The sequence below is a fragment of the Coffea arabica genome, chromosome 4e, assembly GCF_036785885.1.
Source record: "Coffea arabica cultivar ET-39 chromosome 4e, Coffea Arabica ET-39 HiFi, whole genome shotgun sequence".
Classification (NCBI taxonomy): Eukaryota; Viridiplantae; Streptophyta; class Magnoliopsida; order Gentianales; family Rubiaceae; genus Coffea; species Coffea arabica.
The window spans coordinates 5,528,460-5,549,472 of NC_092317.1; the positions used below are offsets into that span (position 1 = coordinate 5,528,460).

The 21,013-nt window shown below is 35.8% G+C and overlaps 2 protein-coding genes across 2 annotated transcripts; one reads left to right on the forward strand and one right to left on the reverse strand.

Moving 5' to 3' along the window:
• The first annotated feature begins 5,676 nt into the window (after positions 1-5,676).
• Positions 5,677-7,866, forward strand: LOC113742673 (uncharacterized). Its single transcript, XM_027270569.2, has 4 exons — positions 5,677-5,816; positions 6,004-6,280; positions 6,419-6,485; positions 6,946-7,866. Exons 2-4 carry the CDS (start codon positions 6,045-6,047, stop codon positions 7,234-7,236), a joined length of 594 nt encoding a protein of 197 aa, XP_027126370.1. The 5' UTR covers positions 5,677-5,816; positions 6,004-6,044; the 3' UTR covers positions 7,237-7,866.
• A 1,610-nt stretch (positions 7,867-9,476) lies between these two features.
• LOC113742021 (kinesin-like protein KIN-14K) lies at positions 9,477-18,044 on the reverse strand. The gene is made up of 23 exons (XM_072047363.1): positions 17,608-18,044; positions 16,835-17,002; positions 16,584-16,741; positions 16,381-16,491; positions 16,021-16,237; positions 15,742-15,869; positions 15,537-15,620; positions 15,367-15,444; positions 15,192-15,284; positions 15,057-15,107; positions 14,254-14,613; positions 14,087-14,168; positions 13,890-13,985; positions 13,624-13,803; positions 13,379-13,485; positions 13,115-13,294; positions 12,674-12,837; positions 12,338-12,591; positions 11,462-11,625; positions 10,916-11,123; positions 10,646-10,712; positions 9,978-10,048; positions 9,477-9,869 (listed from the first exon to the last, which is right to left on the reverse strand). The coding sequence occupies exons 2-23, from the start codon at positions 16,878-16,880 to the stop codon at positions 9,802-9,804; spliced, it is 2,967 nt and encodes a 988-aa protein (XP_071903464.1). The 5' UTR covers positions 16,881-17,002; positions 17,608-18,044; the 3' UTR covers positions 9,477-9,801.
• Positions 18,045-21,013: the final 2,969 nt, after the last annotated feature.

Consider the following 21,013-nt stretch of genomic DNA (forward strand, 5'->3'; position numbering starts at 1 on the left):
GCTCAAATGCGTTTAGCGTTAATAAAGCGTCATTTTGGTCCAAGATTCTGGTCCAAGACATTAACTAAAGAATTATGAACATTCTTGTTTGACTCTCGAACTCTCCCTTTGCACTTTCCTCTCTTAAGATTTAGATCCTGTTTAATAATTCAATTCGACACTTAAATTTAATGGATTCCAATCTTAACATGTTCATACGTATTTGATTATCAAAATTTGAACATTTAAATTAATTAAGTGGCACTGAATTTTCTAGACAAAATTCTGTCCCAAAATTAAGTGATAAGCTATTCGTTTATCACTAAATGTGATATACACTCAAATCTATTAGATTTTATAATTAACAATTTACTATCTTAATGGATTCAGATTTCAGATTTTAGACTTCAGTTTTATCAAACGCATCCATAGATTTTTCTTTGAAATTAAAAGAAAATCCTATAGATTTATTATCATCTCACTGGAAATTTATTTTATATGCCTTTTTTTAAGCAATGCCATAGAGTTTGAGAACTTAATTTGGACTATCAATATTGAAATAACCATTGGCCGTGCAGTAGGTGATGCAAAATTAAGTTCCTATCTCATCATATAATCCATTGTCTCGCTATTGATGAAATTCTTAAAATTTAGAGTACACCATTGATGCTTGTCGTAAGGGTCGTATATCTCCTTCAAATTGTGACTCACTTTAGGTCAATACATATACATATATATATATAGGTCAATGGATAATGATTGTTGATTACTAATCTCTTAATAAAATCAATGGTTTTAGAATGAAAATGACAATAATCTAAGACTTCAAAGTTCTTCTCGGTATGTTATAGTCTAACCAATTTTCATCTCTGTTGTAACATTCTCCTTTTCTTTCTTTCTTTCTTTCCTATGTTTTAATATCAATCGACAACGTTTACATTACTTCTATTCTAATCGAGAAATTAAGGGAGTGCCACTAACCACTCTTTAGAAAAAGTAGAGCAAGGGTTTGGTCATGTTTTGCAAGACAAGAAGCTTGCAATAACCATTGGGCTTAGCCCATTTGAAGTCACACACGATCTTCCTTCCCTTGTACAGTCGGCTGTCAGGAACAAGAATATTATGTAAAGAAATGCAGAGACACTCTTCAGAGATGAATTAAACTGAGAACAGAATTCAGGAGATATTCAGAAAGCAAGAAGAAGAAAGAGATAGAAGAATTAGGTTACTAGTTTGGTTACTGAATTTGTAACTAATCCTTTTACTTAACATAACTACATCATTTAACCAATGCTGCTGCCAAAAGACTAAAAGGACAACACTTCATTGTCACCAATCATTTAACATATAAATTGTAGTACATCCTGACATCCGCCCACTTGAATGCTGAGAATGGACTCGCACAGCTTGAATAGAAGAGGATGGCTTTTTCTTCTTCAATTTAAGAACCATACTTTCATCCCTTATCCTTACCATTTAAGTATATTCACATTATATTTTCTTGCCTTTTCCATATAATATAGGATTACAGTTTTCAAAAGATAAAATTGTATGCTTCGTATATTTCTCAATCACCTTTCTATTTCACATATATCAAATCATTACAGTACATTTTTTTTTTATATAAAAAAATCCAAGAAAAACAACAATTCAAATGGGACATACTTTGTGTTCTTTCCTCCAAAACTCACTCGTGCATAAAAGTGAGGTACCATATTGTCTTAAAATGGGATAACAATCCAAATAGGACATACTTGGCGCTCTTCCTCCAAAGACTAAACTCATTTATGCAGAAAAGCGAGGTGCCATATCGTCTGAAGAGACCAACGGTGGATGGAAAGTGTTAATGGAAGCCACGATCGAGAAAAGCAAGAAACTCAGAATCATGATTCACATATGGGACCTGGATTATTATTTATATATTTCTTTACGTTTTCTTGAGCAGTCAGAGATCAGGAGGAGTGCCACTACTGCTTCTGCTTCTTGCTCTTTTATATTTGGTGATAGCGTCAGCAAAAGTAAAGGGGGAGCGGCCTATCCCTCATCTTGTTCCGCTCCACAAAGTGCGAAAATGACAATACCCTGCATGAATTGGATTTGCCAGTTGCACCCAAGATTCGAACTCATTCATTACCATTTGTCCTTCATGGTTAAATACATATATAAGCAAGCAAGCATTCCCCAGTGTTCCAGTAGCTAATTCTATATACACATAAAATCTTTGACCATAAATGTAAAAAGATCTGATAAGTTTCGTGATGGATAATATAGTCCCAATCTTATTGGTGTATCTGTTTACTGTATAATTGTGAGATGAACGAAATGGTTAATTAATCCTGGTATACCACAACCCTTTTTTCTTTTAAAGCAATGGTAGCACCACCTGATATGAGTACTGTCCAAACTGCATTTTAGCGTACAAGCTAAAGCTTCTTTGAGGCTTGTCAACTTTGATCACAAGTCTTAGTTTTGTTGATTTAGTCAACTAAAAATGGTCTGTGATTAACTCAAGAAGGACCAAATTCCCAACTTGGTACCTGTTCTTGTTGACTCAACAAGAATTTTTTTACTAGCACTCAACCTCACAATCCAGAAGCTATTTTGTTGATGGATGCACACATTAAATTGCTTATTAAACTTTGTACCTTATCGTTTTGGGGACCGGAGGTGACGACTAAATCTGATTGATGAATGGAAAGCTTTGAAAGTAGCAGTTTGGTATGGGGCAGTTTCTGTTTTCATCACTCGTGATCCTTTAATTTAGGATTATTATTACTTTACCCCTTATACTATATCAATACTATCAGTATACCCCCTAACATTATCTTTTAGTCACTTCACCCCCTTAAGTAATTCAACTCAACATGTTAAGAAATTTTAGACAAAAATACCATTTTATTCTATAGTATTACTACATTATTATTACCACTTTATCCCTTTAAATTATAGTGATACAATCACTTTAATTTCTAACATTATTTTCTAGTCATTTTATCTCATTGTTAATCTAATTAGTATGGTAAAATTTTTTTAAATATATTTACTCTTTTTTATATATACTTAAAAATAAAAAAGTTGGAATAGTTATTCTTCCTTTTTTTTCACTTTAAGAGATCCAAAAACATAAAAATAAATGGATTTTCCCAAATTTCTTTTTTTTACACTTATTAATACTAGGAAAAGAAAAAGAGATAGGAAAGAATGAGCCAAACAATTAGATTTTGCAAAGAAAGAAAAGTCTAACATTATCGTATTAATTTAAGATTGTCGGAATTAGAATTGAAATTTGGTGGTAACAGAAAAGTGAAATAATTTTAAAATAATAAAAGTATTTAATTCTTTCTTATTTGTATTTTTTTTAAAAAAAATTTGAGCTCTCCCTCTCTCTCTATCTCTATCTCTATCTCTCCCCCTCCCCCTCCCCCTCCCCGTTTTTCTATTTTTTTTCAATATTAATAAGATTGCCAAGAAGAAAGAGATTAATATTTTAACTTTTTTTCTTGATACTAAAAAGGAGAAAAGCTACTCTAAATTTTTTATTATTTTTATTATACAAAGGGGATGGTACTTTCTTCTAAAGTTTTTTAATTTGCTAAATTAATTTAATGGTGGGATAAGTAGTTTAAAAAATTACTCTAAAGAGTAAATTGATAGTGAGACTATAGTTTATGGGAATAAAGTGATAATAATTTTAAGAACTAAACATATCTTTGCACTTTAATTAACAAACTCTGTTAAGTTTGACCTCTAGTTTTGGGGGTAAAGTGACTAAAAGGTAACGTTAAGGAAGAAATTGATAGTAACAACAAACGTTAAGAGATAAAGTAATAATAACCTTTAATTTATCATCCACCTTATCACCATGCAACTGCACTTCTCTGAGACTGTCTTTTCTTTTTCTCTAACCCATATTTGAATGCGCATGGGCAAAGAAACAAGGCCCAGAATTTAAAGAGCATTTGAATGTGATATATATACATGTAGAGAGATCGATAACTGAAAAAAAAAAAATTGCGGGCAAAATCAAAATGACCTGCCGAGGAATCAATGCCAAAGCAAACAAAGAGAAAAAGGCAAAGATAACTAATGTTTAGGGAGTAAAATATTTTTAGGTCCCCAGCTGCAAATCTGATTTGTCTTTTCTCACTTTGGAGCGGGATCACATGCACTACACGACTACGTAACAACACTTTGGCCTACATTCTACTGTTGAGTGCTGGCCTTGCTGCTGTATCCTGTATGCTACAAAACCAAATGGGCTCTCTTCGTTCTTCGTTCACTTTATTTAATATACTTTTGGCTTTCTTTAATTGATCCTGTTAGGTACACCTTATTTATTACTTCTCAATTTAATTATCATAGGATCCTGACGCTTGATTTGTTTATAGGTTCAATGGGAGTTTTTCCAGATCATCTCGGTGATTTACATTTTGCTCAATCAGAGATGAAATGAGTAAATCTTGATTTTTAATTACTTGGGGTTTCGTGCTGATCTTGAGTTTCAATCTTGATCGAGTCAACTTCATCTGCAATAGGCAACCTTAATGTGGAAAGTAAAAAGTGACGCAAAACGGTTGTTGGTTCTGTGTTTCATGGCCTCCAGGTATGGAATCTTATCTGGACGATAGAAACTTGACACCAGCGTGTGGAGTTTTACTTTATCTAATGATGAGAAAAGAACAAGCCATCTTTATGTTTAAGGAAGGCGACCAATCCCTTAATTTGATAAGAAAGATTTGGCGATTCCCCATTTTTCATTACGGAACCTCTAGTAATCTCATGCCTTGAATAGTGGATTATTATAGATGATTTGTTAAAAAAAAAAAATGATACTATAACGTTTTTGTGACGTGATATATATGTAAAATATAATACTTTTTTAATATGATATATATAAGATCGAAAGATAATTAAAAAAATGTAATTGTAATCAAATTAGGGGAAAAAATCCTGCCCTATATGATAATGCTAATATAACCAATTGAACTACTCCATCATATTTACCCGATGAAATACAATTTAACTTGCAAGTGAATGAACGACTTTAATACAAATTACTTTGAACTTAACCTTTTAAAAATAATGCTTAATGAACACTATGGTTTAAAAAAAAACCCCAATAAAATATTTAAAAATTCCATAACAATAAAATATTCCATTTAGTCCACTTTATATTCTCAGATTCTTAGTTATGTCGAAATAACAAAAGAATTTTTCACAGAGATAAGTAGCAAAATCTAATGGTAAGGCAACAAAAAAAATTAGGAGAAGGATAACTGCACTTATGCTGCACTACTTCAAGCCAAACCAAACTCAACACAAGATAAATTTTCGTACCAATTAGACTCAACTCAAATCGTTAATTTTCTCACTCAATTTCTTAAGCAATGATTTCGTTTGAATAAAGTTATTTTGTTAAAAATTTATTATTTTTTACCACCTTCTATTACCCGTCACAAAAATGTTAAAGTAAATACCAATACAAAAAAAAATTTCTAGATAATCATCACTCCAAATTATAAAAAACAAAAAGGGAGCAAAAGAAGAGGGAAAATTGGCTGACTCAGAAAACGTGCACGTGCATCACAGAACGAATCACAAAAATGTTTGCCGTACCAATCCATCCACATTTGTCCTCATCAGTCATCACACCCTGGAGCCTGTGCTCCGTCCCGTCTATGAATAGCCAGCCCACCCATTTTCTTATCCCTCCCTCTTCTTCGTTCGTCCCACCAAAAATCTCTCCCCGTCTCACTAGTCTCTCTCTCTCAGCCTAGCCCTCCTTTGCTCCATCTCTCTCTCTCTCTCCTCTTCCCACCACACGACCCACCACCAAGGTCCGCCTCTCTCTCCCTTTCTCTCTTTTAAAGCCGGTTATTTTCCCACTTTTATTTTATACTAAAAATAGTATTTAATTGTTATTATTTTCTCCCAATTTCTGTATCATTTCTGGAATTCATTTCTTTTTGATCTGGGCATGACTAATTTTTGTGGGATTCGTGAACATGTTTTTGTTTTGCATAGGCTTGGATCTGTGAAGGAGAAAATAGACTGAAAGTAGAAAGATGAATAGGTGTGCATATCCAAGCCAGCAGCAGAAGGCAGCCTTGGTGGGATTGGGTTTGGGATTGGGTTTGGGAATGAGTAATTATGTTGGAGTTGGAGGAGACTCTTTCTTCAACTCTTCTTCTTCGTCGTCTATGGCTGCTGCTTGTCCAAACGGCGTTGTATGTCCAAAGCCTCGTCGACTTGTTGATAATGACCCCATAAATGTCAGACCCTCCAGAATTGTTCATACCAAGTACTATGTTCTTTGCCTTTCTCATTTCTTTTTTCTTCATTTTTTGTTGGCTGTAAAGTTTTTTTGTTGATATTGGTTTGGTTTCTTCTAATATCTTTTTTTTTTTTCACTATTTTGTTTTTTTGGTTCATGTTACAGTAATCAACAGATGGAGAGCTGCGAGTCAAGGGCAGGATCAGAGCTTCTGGACATAATTCTTGCAAAGGTAGAATTCTGTTCTTATTTTCTACGTAAGTACTAGTTCTCCTTGTTATGATTTTTAAATTCTCTTTAAAAGGATTTTGATGGGATTTTTCTGATTTGTTTCTTTTTTACGTTTTAGGGAAAAAAAAAAAATAAGAGAGTGTTTCTTTTATCATCTATTTTTTTTCCCCATCAAGTACAGCACTTATGTAAAGTTTTTCCCTGAAAATTATTTTGAGCCCTTTTAAAATAATTTCTTTAGGGAATCCTAAGCGGGCCGTATATAGTCTGCATCATTGGTTTGGCTGTTTCAATTTTAATTAAGTATCAAAATTAGCTGCTCTGATAGTATAGTATTAGTATTGTTGTTTAGATTCCTCAAACTCAAAGCATTTGTTAAATGAATAAATGTTTTGACCTTAATATGTGTGGGCTGGGCATCTTGATCAAGATTTTGAATTTGATTTTTTTTTTTTTCAAAGGGTAATTATGGAGCTGGAGCTGAGAAGCCCAATTTTCAGGTGGCTTCATCTCCTCCATTTTTCAATGGATCACCACCGGTTAGAGCCTCAAATCCTTTAATCCAAGATGAACAATTTGGGACTGGGAAGATGAGTCCACTATCATCTCCTCCAATGGGATCGCCAGCTTCGCCGCCGTCGCGAAAAAACAGCGGAGGAGGATCATCTGGCCGCGTGAAATGTGGGAATCAGCCAGCTCCGGTGAGAATTGAGGGCTTCAACTGTCGCGGCATTTCTGCTGTGATGGCCTAAAAAAAAAGAGAAAAATTGAAAGCCCTGTTTTTGCCTCGAAACATAACATTATGATTATAACAACAGGTGTAGAGAAGATTTTTAGCCCATATGTCAAAGGTTAAAAAAAAAAAGGGAGAGAGTGAGAGTGAGGGAGAGGGGATTGATGAGGAAGAAATTATTGTTTTGTTTAGTTTTGTAAATAGAGGAGGTTAAGAAAAAAAAAAAGGAGAGTGAATGTGAATATGTAATGAGGAAGTTGATCCGAGGAAACAACAATAAAAAAGCAAAGAGAAGGTATGGCAATTTCATGCTTCTCTTTGCTTATGATGATTTTTAGGTTTTGTGCTTTTAGGCCATGAATTTGGCTCTTTGGAGTAAGAAAGCACTAGAGAAACTTTTGTAATTGATAAAAAAGTTTGCCTTCTTTCTCGTCCTTCATTGTAATTGTGATTCGAAGGCGAGGAGATGATGGTCTTTTTATCAAGTTCCTGGGAATTTTCCCTTCAATTTTTTTTTTTTTTTTTTTTTTTTTGGGTGGGCATGTTACAATTGTTAATTAATCTGTACAAATCATGCGTGGTATGGTATCACGTGGTTCTACTGCAATGCTCAGCTTAATAAAAATATTATTATTATTGTTGATAGTAATGTCAGTGGGGTCGGCTAGTATTTGCTTGTTCAACTTTTGCTCTTGACAAAAAAAAAAAAAAAAAAAAAAAAAAAAAAAACTTTTGCTCTTGACAATTTTATTATTGATTTGTTTTTACGTTGCCTAGCTCTCAAAAGCTCATTCTGTGGCGTTATCTTCGCCACTCCTACTCTAGTCTACTCTCTACTAGGAAGTGATTGAATTATTAGTGCTAGTGCTACAAGCCACATATGATCTGATAAATTTTATATAAAATTTTCATTATTAAAGCAAATTGTGATATTTTAATTTTTTTTACTCCCTTCAAATGATGATGGTTTTACAGTAATTTTTGTTAAGATGTGTTTAAATTAATTATGATTAAAAATAATTATAGGTAGATATTTCAACAATTCATATTTAGATAGTAAAATAATAAGTGATTTTAGCAAGGATAAAATTGAAAGTATATAAAATGAAAAAAATGTTTTATCGCAAATTCTCATCTCTCTCTTTTCTTCTCTTTATATAAAGTGTAGATATATAAAGTATGGAGACTACGTGGATGAATTTTCTTCTCTCTTGTTTGTTTTGTTAGCAGTACAATAACCTTTTCCATATGTCCGAATTTTGTAATGTTTTGTAAAGATTGGGGACAGTGGGGTACGGTGCTACGTGTTAATGTATAAATTTAGTTGGGAGGACTTGAATGCTGACTAATAGCTAGGCTGGCTTTGCTGGTAGTTGGCCACCACCTAGCAGACAGACCACTAATAAAAGAGTCCGGGGACTAAGAAATGGTCTAGGATTTGGACCATGTCCATTTCCAATAAATAGGGGGGCTCTCCCTTGGTACTCTCTTTTCTCCGCTAGTTGAGTGAAAGTCCAAATCTTATATTGGATTCGTTGATGGAGATTCTTAACTCAACTAATCACTATGCTCCATCTAGCTAATCAGCCTTTTTTTAATATATATATATATATATATATATATACACTGTATATAAACAAACGACTAAATAGAAACGTATTAAGAATAATCTTTTATATATTGATAATGTATGCATTGCCGGTTAATGCTAAGAGAGCGAAAAGTTCGAATCTTATATTGGATTCGGTAGCGAAGATTCTAAACTCAAGTTGTCTTGTCTCTTGCCTCGTCGTCATTAATTACTATGCTCCACCTAGCTAATCGCTAAATAGAAACGTATTAAGATTAATCTTGGATGAGTAAATGTTATATAAAATTTGAATTTGAAACTAACGGCGATAATATATACACTGCCAGTCAGTGTATATAAGATTCACTCAACTTATTATGATTTCGTCACAAGAAGGGAGATTTCTATTTCTAGTTTTAATAGTTCTAGAGTAAAACACACGAGTTCTCAACTTTCACGAGATATTATTGTTTAGGAAGCATTAAAGGATTTCGTAATCCTTTTGTATGTTAATTTTTGCAGAAACTTTATGGGATTTCAAATTCCGCTGCACGACAAAGTATTACTCAAGGAATGCTTATTCCAATATGAGTTGCTTCCCGTTTCGATTGCATTTTTCGGCATTTTTCATGGAAAAATTACTGTAGCGATTTGATGTATGTGAGGAAAAAAGGTAATAGGGAAATGTGTTCACGGAAAATGACGAAATTTTTCTACGGAAAACAGCAATCCAAGCGAGGCTTTTAATTTATCTTGATATATTAATAAATGTAGAGCTTTCTTGTAACAACTCCTTTGCTAGCATTGTTATGTATACTTGGAGAGAAAGAAGTCCTACAGCTTTTATGAACCTTACAATCTGAGCTGAACGTCCTAACTAAAAATAAGAGATGCAAAACTGCCAGCACAAGGCACTGGCCAAGGATTCTTCATCAAAGGCATAAAAAAGTTAAAAAAGTTAGTGACCAAACTGTACATTTGAATCAAATTGAAATTTTGTAAAATTGCTTCCTCTCATTGCCACCTTCTGGGAGTGGGAGGTTTAGGTGATAAATTGGCTCCACTGGCTGATTTCTTCAATCCTGAGTAAATGCAGAGAAAGTCTCAAAAGAAACATCAGCAGAAATGAAGCTCATTCCATTCATGCAAAAAGCATAGCAGTGCAATCTATAGAGCACCATTGTGCGTACCAGTTGAGACTCTTGGAGACTCCTTTGGTGATTTTTCTCCTGCTCTAGGTGATCTAACTACTATTTTCAATCTGCAAAAGATGATTATGAGAACAAATGATCAAAGATCCCGAGCCAGTCAAATACCTGATCGCCACTGCATAACTGCAGAAGTAGTAAAGCTAAGGTAACATAGTCCCTCGACCTATTTAAGTGGTATGAAAGCCGAAACCACATGGTTAAAGCATGACTTAATCTGATCGAATCAAAGTGGTCTTTTCCCGAATGTCCGAAAAGTGGCAGAATTCTTCATTAGCTGTGAAAAGTTATAGCAAGGAACAAAAGAACAAGAATGATGGCAAGGTACTTTGGCTTTAATATTTCAGAAAATGAGGGGTGAAGGAAGGAGAGTGTTCGTTCTACTATCAGTGGTTTAACGTTAGACAATTTAGAACACCATATCCTCAATTACTTGAAAAAGAACTTCAGGCATATGCATAAACAGTAAATATTAATCCTAGTAGTTTGTTACATGGATGCTTTCAGAAAACTGTAAGATAAAAACGTATAAAGACTAATTATATTGTCTCGTTTAGAATAGGAGAAAGCACTAAAATCGTTACGCGTATTATGAAGGTTCTGAGAAAACAAGATGAAATATTGAATTGGCTAGTTAATTATATACTTACTTATCAATATTCTCAGATCGCCTTGCTCCTTCAGCAAGGGGACTTCTTTCCACTGAGCCATCAGTTTCTGTGCCCAAAGAAACACAAATATCAGACATATCAGTCTTTCTTTGCAAATTATCTGCACTGCTGGATTCCAAGGCCTCAGCCTCAGCAGAAAAATGTTGACCTATATTAACCCTCCAGCAGTCTTGGATTGCTGGGGGGGGATTCTTTTTTATATCTCTAAAATCATTGGTTTGGAACTATCTAAAGAATGTTTATCACTACCCTCTGAGTTATCTTCATCAGAAGCTGCTTTCTCTATTAGTCCTGAGCCTTCCTCACCAGATAATTTCATGCTTCGTTGAGGAGTCCCATACCTCAGTGAATTTGCATCATTATTGGCTCCAGCGTACACATTTTTGAGATCCTTGAGGAGTTGTAATCTCTCAATTTCCTCGTCTTTCTTCGCAATTGTGTCTTTTAGGGATGCAACCTGCAACATTGGGAATCCGCATATATGAAAAGTTATCTCCAAGAATATCAAAGTTACTCGAAAATAGGAGAGACTAGAAACTAAAATACACAAATTTCTTTATAAGTGACTTCTTTGATTTCAACGTCTGTAGTTGTTTGTTTTCATCAACGCAGCCAAGAGTCCAGTTATACTTTTTCAACTGGATTTCTTTTTAGAATTGTCCATGCAACAGTATATAATTGAAATCCTTTATGAAAACAAGAATTTCCTAACACACATGAAAACCAGTAAAAAAAAAAAAAATCTTAGAATTTCATATTCTCTATATGAATTGGAAGAAAGAGAATAAACACTACCTGCTCCATCAATTCCCTAACATCCCTGCCATCTTTGCTGCTTTTAGCAGCACCTAGCTCAACTCCAGATGCCCTTTCAGCAAATTTCAAGGTACTTAGAGTTTCTGAATAAGAATTAACTTCAGGGTTAAGTTGCACAAACATGAGAGTCTTCGCATTTCCACCTGCATCACAACAATGGAAAAAAAAAAAAAAAAAAAAGAATGAATGAAATGCATTTCACTTTTCTGGTCATTGTAGTAATCCAATTGCCCACGAAATGCACCCCAATGTTTCTTATACTGAAAATTACAAAATTCTGTCACATAGTACAGTGTTTATACTAAGACAGATAATAAATTGTCAGCCACTTTTAGTTTCGTTGGTTGAAGAGGGGTATGGAGGGAAAGTAATTAGTGTGGAGGCCTATGCACATTTAGACAAGGAATGCACAAGAAACGTACTTGCAAGACCAAAGATACGAGGAAAAGAGGAATCATCCCCTTCGAGGACTTTATCTCCCAAAAAACCATCTGAGCTTTTTGCTGCCTAAAGTCCTATGGCAGAAAATGCTAAGGAGTTTTACTGAGTTTCACATGAAGTACTATACTTGTGTCATACCATGCCAGCCAACTAAGTTTTCATCCAATGCATGTTTAAACATGACAAAATACTAAAGCAACGTGAACCAAGTGATACTACTCCATGTATACTTGAACCTAAGCTTATCTGCAAATGTTCCAACCAGATGCAGAAAGTCCGTAAAGTAACTTGGAGGCTGAAACAACAACGCATAGAGCATTTGCTTAGCTTTTATATACCCCTAAAAAAAAAGCTGTGAATTAGATCCATTTTCGCTCATATGAGGCAATATTACATTGACAAAAAATAACATACCCAACGAGCCCTGAAGGACTTGAGTGAGCTTGCTATTTCTATATGGAATATGAGGACTCTTTTGTGCCAAAGCAGAGATGACATCTCCAAGGGCAGACAATGATTTGTTTATGTGTTGTGCCTCCTTTAATCTATCACCTGTGACTTCACTGCGGTCTACTCTTTCACTTCCCGCAAGATCCACTAGATGAAGACTACTCTGCATAGAAGATCGGGTTTTCTGATCTACCCCACGAGCATGTATACTCAGGATGCTGTGTAAATGGCATGCCAGTTAAAACGCTGACAATAACATGAGAAAAATAATTAAGGAACTTTAACATGGTAGTAAATAACCTGTGTGATCGACTGCTTCTTTCGTTTAGTGCTGTGGAACCTTTAGCTCTATTCTTCAGTCCAACATCCATCAGGTGCAATACATCAGATGTCGCTTTAACTGGGTACATGGTTGCATCTGGGACCGCTAACCCATTTGGTTGGGAGCCTGACAAAATCCCAAGTGTGTGCAAATAAAGGAAAACCAAAAGAAAATTGCTATTATGCAATTCAAAAGCACTTCATTGTAATAAAGATTTACGTGAAAAAAAGGTTGCAATTTCTGCTCCAAAAGTGGTGTTATTGTATAGCTTGGAGCACAATTATTTTACTACGACTTTATTGGGAGAATGCACTTATAGTTAAAGCATGAAAGAGGACTCAAGATCAAGCTACAACATGGTCTCAAAATAATTATCATCCTAAAGCAAGATAAAATATTCCAGCATATAATGAAGGATATCTCTTTTGGGAAGTATCACTTGAGAGTAAGTCACGGACTTGCTCGTTATATATTTCCACCATCTGAACAGAAATTTCGTAAGAAAATGCGTGCTCTCTATTCTGAGAAGTTTGGAACAGATTGTTTAAGGCTCGGTAGTTAACACCCCATTCATCTTCAGATGCTTTATCAGGTCCAGTCTGGAAGTAGATATGATATTTCAGCGACGCAGACCACAATGAAGCATATGCACTGTAGACAGAAACTGATCAAAATATTCATACCATAGTATAGGTTTTCCCTGATCCAGTCTGGCCATAAGCGAATATGCACACATTATATCCATCCAAAACTGATTGTATTAATGGCTGCGTATCTGAAAATACTTCAGCTGCCATTGGGGGAAAAAACAGTGAATTTCCATGTTGTTTTGGCCTATGTACTAGAACAAAAATATAGAAGCAAATAGCTTAATCCTGCATGAAACTGTTCTGTAAAGCATACCAAAGAACATAAATAGAATCAAAACCTTGTGTAGCAGCTTGACTGTAAACCTTGTTGAATTTGAATGAACGACGACTTTCTTTTCCTTGTTTGGCAGGATTTACAATAATGAGTTCTCCATTTTCACCAACATATTCAATGGTTGACTGCTTTTCTCTCTGACCCGGGAGAAATGGCCTTATACGACAATAAACTCTGATATTTCCTGTTCATGTTTAAAGAGCAGAAGAAACTAAAGAATACGATCGATGTGTATTTAGAACCTACAAGTTCATAATATTGATATAGAACCTTTTAGCTCTTGGAGCTCATTGTGTAGCTTTTGATTTTCAGCCAGCATTGCATAATAGCTTTGAACTGCTTTCTGCATAGCTTTGACATTCATTCCTGCAGTTAATTGTTAACCATGAGGTCAATTCATGACTTGTCACTTTAAACAACCAAAATATAATCCCGAAAGTAGAGAGAGGTGTTCTCAGAGTAGGGACCTAAGACATTAAATTCCTCTGAGTAGCTTTTTTGTGTTTTCACAATTTCTTGCTTGATTGACTGCGAAGCAAACCTGAGTTCCTGAATATTGGCGTTAGATCAGGTCAAACATAACACCCAAGTCAGAAAGCTAGAGAAAAGATAAATAGCACAAACTGAGGCATACACGCAGTGCGCCAAGTTGGAATTCTGTAAATATTTGGTATATGTGCTCTTTCTTGGTCCATCCCAAAGATTTTGATTCAGATAACGCCTCAAGTTCCTTCACCCTATTTCTTGACTCTGCTAGAAAGTTCATGACCTCCTTCAACTTCTTCTCTAATTCTTGTTGAACTCCTCTACCTTCTGTTTCCATTTGTAAGCAATGTTCCTCGTGCATTTTCCTCGATACTTCTAGCTCTTGCTTCAAAGCTGTGATTTCATGACTGAAATCATCCTTCTCTTTTATCGTTTTAACCAGGTCCTGCTCCTCGACATTCCTTTTTTCTTCTACATTCCTTTTCTCTTCTATTTTGCTCTGCTCATTCTAGTGTGAAAACGGACAGTGAAGCATTTAAAAATAGCAAAAGCATTCCTTATGGAGGGCGAAGAAGCCGTTGATCTATTACATAAGTTACAGCATAAAAAATAAACCATGTCTTTTCGAAAAATCCATAAATGAGGAAATGGATCTGTTGAAAACAGATAAATAATCAGCATTAAAATATCAATGCCCTTCATTAACAAAGAAGAACATTACAAATTACATTTTAGTGCTTTAAATTGTTGGACTAACAGTAGATTCAACATGCTTCCATCACTAAGAGAACAGATTCTTTTGAATCTGCCAAGCGCAGGGTGGCATGGTTGGCAGCTAAAAGAAATTGAGGTCTAGCAGAAACAGACTCACACATATGAACCAAAAGAAAACAATCACACTTACAAGAAGAGTGGTAGACAATGCCGAACCATAGAAAATGGAAGTTATACCTTAATATGATGTAGCTGGGGCGTAACATGATGTAGCTGGGGCGTAACAATCTGCAGCAGAGAAACTTTGGTAGACAAAGGACCAAATTTCAGCAAAATTTAGGAACTGCAAACTCGCAGTGCAAGAATGACTACCTGTGACTCTTGATTACTCCCAGTTGCAAGGGCTTCAAGTACTCTAATCCTAGACTGGTACTTCTCCTCTCGGGCCTTGAAAAGATTGTTTTGCTGCAGGTTATATAAAGAGGTTAGTTAACCATATTGCTGAATTTATGAGAACTGTTCACAAGAAAGATGCACAAATCATTACCGTTTTCAAGTGTTCCCCTTGAGTAGATATTCGCCGCTCAATCTCTTGTACAACTTTCCTCAAAAGGCCTGCCACTCGCTGTCAAATAGAATCCATAGGGATGAGTTAAATCTTGTTGATTGCCAAGTACATGAGAAAAGGATAATAATGCTTGGACTCATCAGGATTACTTGAGGAATCTCCCCATTTTTCCGCTCAATGCTTTCATCTAGAATTCCGTTTACAACACTTAAAAGTGACTGAGTTGGGGCATTCTGCACAGAACAGAAACAGAAATTGTCTATAAGAGCACGAAATGCATTGGTAGTGACAAGTCTCTCTACAGAGTATAGATCCAGTCCATAGAATTCACAAAAGCAGGACCAGAGGACATACATCCAAACTGTTTGATTTCATCATTTCAGAAATCTTGGAAGCAGGGAGATCTGCATAACGCCCATGTTTGAGCTGAAATACCTCATGGAACTTATGCCCGACATGATGCTTCATTGTCGCTGATGGTTCTGAAGAAACGAAAGAAAAAAGGAGCATAGACAAATCACGAATAAAAAGAAAATGATTGCATATGAATTCAGTTTGTCATGATTGACAAGCAACAAGTATGAGTTTGTCTTGTTATGATTCTTCTTTTGAGAGTAAAAAGTAGCAATATACCTGCCATAACTGGACTGTGTGATGCATGTTGAAAGGGAGAATATTTATGAACACCATGACCACTGCGAAAACAGTCCCCTAACAACTTCCATTTTGTACTTCCATCACTTCCTAATTGATTGGTTGAATGTGCGCCAAAATGATGATGTGCCCTTGCATTTGGCATAAAATGTGCTCTGAGAGTTAAAAGGCAGTCCAACACCATTTTCATGGACCCCTGTACCATTTAGATGCGTTGAAGATGCAATTGAGCAAAAGAAGTGCAAGAAGCAGATGAACATAAATGTTGCCAGGGTAAGAAATTATACTACTACATTCTGCATTTATGAAACTATTTACTGAGAACTGAATTTTGTTTACCTTTTCCAGGTCTGATAACTGGAATCTGGGCAACCCCATTTGATCCATAGTTGCTAAAAACCTTTTGACATTCTCAGACCGTGACTCTGGAGACTGAGCAGGACCACCATGCTGTAAACGATGCAACGCAGATTATCAACATTTGAACACAACCATTTGATAAACTTCGCAATTTTACAGATGAAGATCCAACAAACGACAACCTCTGTCACACAACCAGGTTTTAATTTGTTCAACAATTGGCATAACAGTATGCCATCAACCAAGATTTCTCGTAATTCTTCATCAGAGGCATTCATTGGCAAACTTAAATTAGGAAGAAGACTGTTCAACCATTCCACAAGAATGGCCCTCTGCTTAGCTGTGGAATCAAAAAGGAGAAAAGATCAGTCCAGTGATCATTGAGATAGGCACGTATTCTAACGAACGAAAGCAAATGCCGCCCCAGCCTCACCATCACTTTTTGACATAGGCTCAAAAGCATCAGCACTGAGAGACATAGTTGAGCTGTTGAGTCTATCATAATCCTTGGCTCTCCAGAGGAATTTAGGACAGCAGGCCAGGGTTCCTATCCTCTTTCAGATGCGAGCTGTAGCATGAATGCACCGTGCAAGGAAACGACCTTTGATTACCACCAGAAAGGGCATGGGAAAAGCATATTTAGTAATGGAATAGTGAACCAGATTTCACAATAATCACGAGACTTTTCTGGTTGCAAGAAAATTTAGCTGAAACATAAATTATTGTCATGCAACTCTGTGGACAAACAATATAAGAAAGAATCACAGCTCAAATTAACTACTCAAGAGAATTTGCTAAAATAAACCTGTTTCATTAGAAAGTCATGCTAGCCTTTGTGTAGAAACAAATGATATGGAATTTTACTCGGTAGCAGCTTGAATCTGGCTATATTTATTTTCCATGCACAACTAATTGCTTGCAAGTCATTTTTCAGCAAGTAAAGCAGAAAGAGAGCTGAAGCTAGTCTTCGTATTTTCATATTTTTATCTGCAAAATAAATCTCAGCATCATTTCTTAGAAAAACAATAGCCCGTATTTGGCAAAATGATTTGATATAACAATGGATTTGTCCAATCAATTTTTAAGAGTCTGAGAGTGAGGGAAATCAAAGTGAAAATTGGTACTGGCATTCTTTTATGTGATTTATTGGGATAAGTGAGAACCCAATACTCAAAATTAAGAGGGGAACTAACTTAGGAGATGAACCTGCAATTAGGATATTTAGCAAATTACAAAGCTAGCGATCAATTGAATCTTTCTCAAGGTCTGCCGGACAATGATAAACCAGAATCTGCAACATGGATATGGAAAAGATAAAAAATTTCAGAAATTGCACCAAAACAAGCATTTCGATCACTTGTGCCCACATTTAACGCGCAGAAATTCTAATGATCCAACAAAAACCCTAAGATATAACAGTTAAAGAATAGAGTCCTTGCCCTGCCTCAGCTTTGCAGAAATCAGACAACCTCCAACACAGTATAGATTTAGAGCAGAAATATTGAACATCATACCAAAACGGGCTTCAAATGTAACAATCCACACGTGCAAAATGCAGTAAACATGCAAGTTCTCATCCCGCTATCAACAAGTTAAAACATGAAATATTTCGCTTACGTGCACTAATTTGTCATCACCTGTTCAACTCTGAAAATAAAAGAAATATGAACAGAGATCCATAACAATGTGGCCATGCAAATCGAATATACATTGCATGCAAATAAAGGGTCATTCATGAATGCTGGTAGAGAATAAGAAGAAGATGGGACGAACCAGAGAAGAAATGCAGCGGCATCAAAGCTAAGAAAGGCAACAAAATGTGAAGATTTTTTTCTTTAGTAAATATTATACTAGTTATTTCTCACTGCTACTCGTTTACTTTTTTGGGGTGTGAAATTTATTGGTAAGGGAAAATTCTAAAGCATTTCTTTCAAGTCTTCCGTGAACTCTTGGTATTCTATCGTTGTAAGGTTACAATCCTGTCCGTTCTCCGTTTATTCAGGAGTCGATCAACAATCTTTTAGCTCTCTCAGGTGTGGTCTCAAATCAATTGAGTTAGCTTCGCCTCTTTTCCTTTTTTGGGTCTTTCTAATTCCCGTTTTAGTAATAACCGATATGGCATATTCTTGATTCATGTGTGTTGGCAGGGAAAATTTAATTCAATACGTCTACCTAAGCAACTCTTGAATAATTGAAAGAATAAATGGAAATGAGGCATGTACGTAGGCTTGGGAATAGGAAGAGAGAGATCCAGATTCTTTATTGGATTTTTGTGGTGAATATTTTTGTTGAAGCTGTCTTTTTTTTTTTTTTTTTTTTTCTCTTTCTAACCCGAAGTATCCTTACAAGCGATAAATTAGTTTGTATATAGGTGATTATGACACATGCAGGTTTTAGAGTCACAAATTTTGTAAAATTTCCACAAACAAAAGGGCTTGGCCAACAGAGGTTCAATTTTAAAAACGGTCGAAATGCAAGGAGGTTCAATCATGAATATCCTTTACAGCTACTGAAAAGTCATCTTAGTCTTTGATATATTAGGTGTTACAACGCCTAGACTTATTACTGCCCACCCCAGGACCCCAAGGCCAAAAAAAAAAAAGGGTTATTCTGTCGCATTACCTTTGTGAAAATTAGTAGTATAAAAAGCAGTTTAACAAAATAAAGGTAGTCTGTCATAAAGGAAAGAAGAAAAAATTATAGTAACTTGATGGAAAAATCTTGTTTGGCAGACAAGTTTTTTGCCAAGTTTGTCTGCTACAAGTTTTTTTTAAAATTTTAACTATAGTAATCTCAAAAAATTTCTCAAAGTTTTAAAATTATACACTTCAAAATATTAAAAAAAAACACACTTCGAAAATTTTTTAAAAAACTTTTACAATAAGTTACAGTAAAATTTTAGACAAACAGTCAAAAAACTCACTTGCCAAACAGGGCCGTTCTTAGATGAATTATACAAGGAATGGAATTTTTACATAGAACTAACACAAAGATTAGGTTATGATTTTTTTTTTCCCCGATACAATGGAGGGTCTGAAGACCCATTTAACAACAACCAGTCGGATGAGACCCTCGATGTATCTTAGCTTAATAGTTTTCTGAGTGCAAAAGGAGCATCCTAAGAACAACCAAACCAGCAGATTGCTGCAACCCATCCTCGACTTTGAGGCGATCCGCACACAAGTTACCCTCACGCTAAACATGGGCAATTCCAGTCTCTTTCCAATAAAGCCCTGATCTTCATGACGATATTGTAATATTGACTCTCAATTGGAGCATGAATTTTGTTTCTTTAGAAAAGATATTACTGTATCCTGTTTTCACATAGAAAAATAATTTCAATAGTATAAAAAGTTTTGGTCGAAAGTATAAAGAGCTGAGGACATGGATGTCTAATAAAAGTATAGAGAATGAATTTAGTATCGAACCGTGTGGATTTAGTGCCTCCGTTGTTAGAAAGCTCTACTTTTGAGCACCGCATAACCACTTACAAGAAATACTCTCTATTTTTTTTTTTTTTTTTTCATTGAGGGGTGTCCAAGCCTTTATTTGGCCAAACTAATCCCTAAAACTAGCAAGTCCCGTTCAAGAATGTTAGCAAGTTACCTTACAAAAGTCGAATCTGAGATTTTGCAGTAAAAACTGACGACTAGTCCTGACTAAACTACCCGTGGAGGACACTCACTCTGTGTTAATTAAGTAAATCCTCTAATTCCCAATAGTCACCAAAAAGCTAGAAAGCTCTATTGTGTTGTACGAGTTGCTATGCTGCTCCAACGAAAGCACGAGGACCATGAATTGAGAAGATGCTACTCACCAAGCGGAAGGAATGGAAACCTTCAATCCATTCTTGAATTGTATCAGCCAAATTTGGAATTAGAGAGTGTAGTTATTCACTTCCCCCAGTTGCCATCCTTGCCTGTCACTCCGGAAGATTATGAAAGATTTGCACCAACAGTCCAAAAGAGGTGCAAATTGACATTTAAAAAAAAAAAAAACTTATCTGTAGTCAATGTCTAACAATCTTATCAACATCAATGATTTTAATTGTGCCGCTACTCCAACCATGGATTTGGGGCAGATGACCGTCCCTGCATGGTTAAGGGCCAAGATTTGCCCTCAAAATTTTGTGCGGCTGAGATTACACCATGTAACTCGATTTTCGCGCCAAGTGTGGGGCCCACCACTATCTGTTGTGAAAATACATCCTGTAAAAAAAAAGTTACACAATGTACAAAGAAAGTTACGGGCAGTTGATAATGACTAAAATTGCTCGGGACGGTTGCAGGTCCGTGCCCCGAGTCCTCCAACCATTTTTTTTTTTTTTTTTTGTCGACGGAGTGGGGTGTCCGGGTCAAGTCCGTAAAGGCGGCCGACTAATCCCCACTTCGGCCCGGCCCAGCGCTCCAACCGGACCTAGCACGTTAAATGCACGGCGAACTGATGTTGCTGCGGAGGTTCGACCCCAGGACCTAACGGTCCCGAGGAAGAGGCGCCAACCACCAGCCCATTCACGTGGGGGCCCGAGTCCTCCAACCATGGGAGTAGATTTTTGCACTCGTCCTATGTCGTTGTCAGCTTGTGAGATTTCTAAAAATAAGTGGCCTTTCGT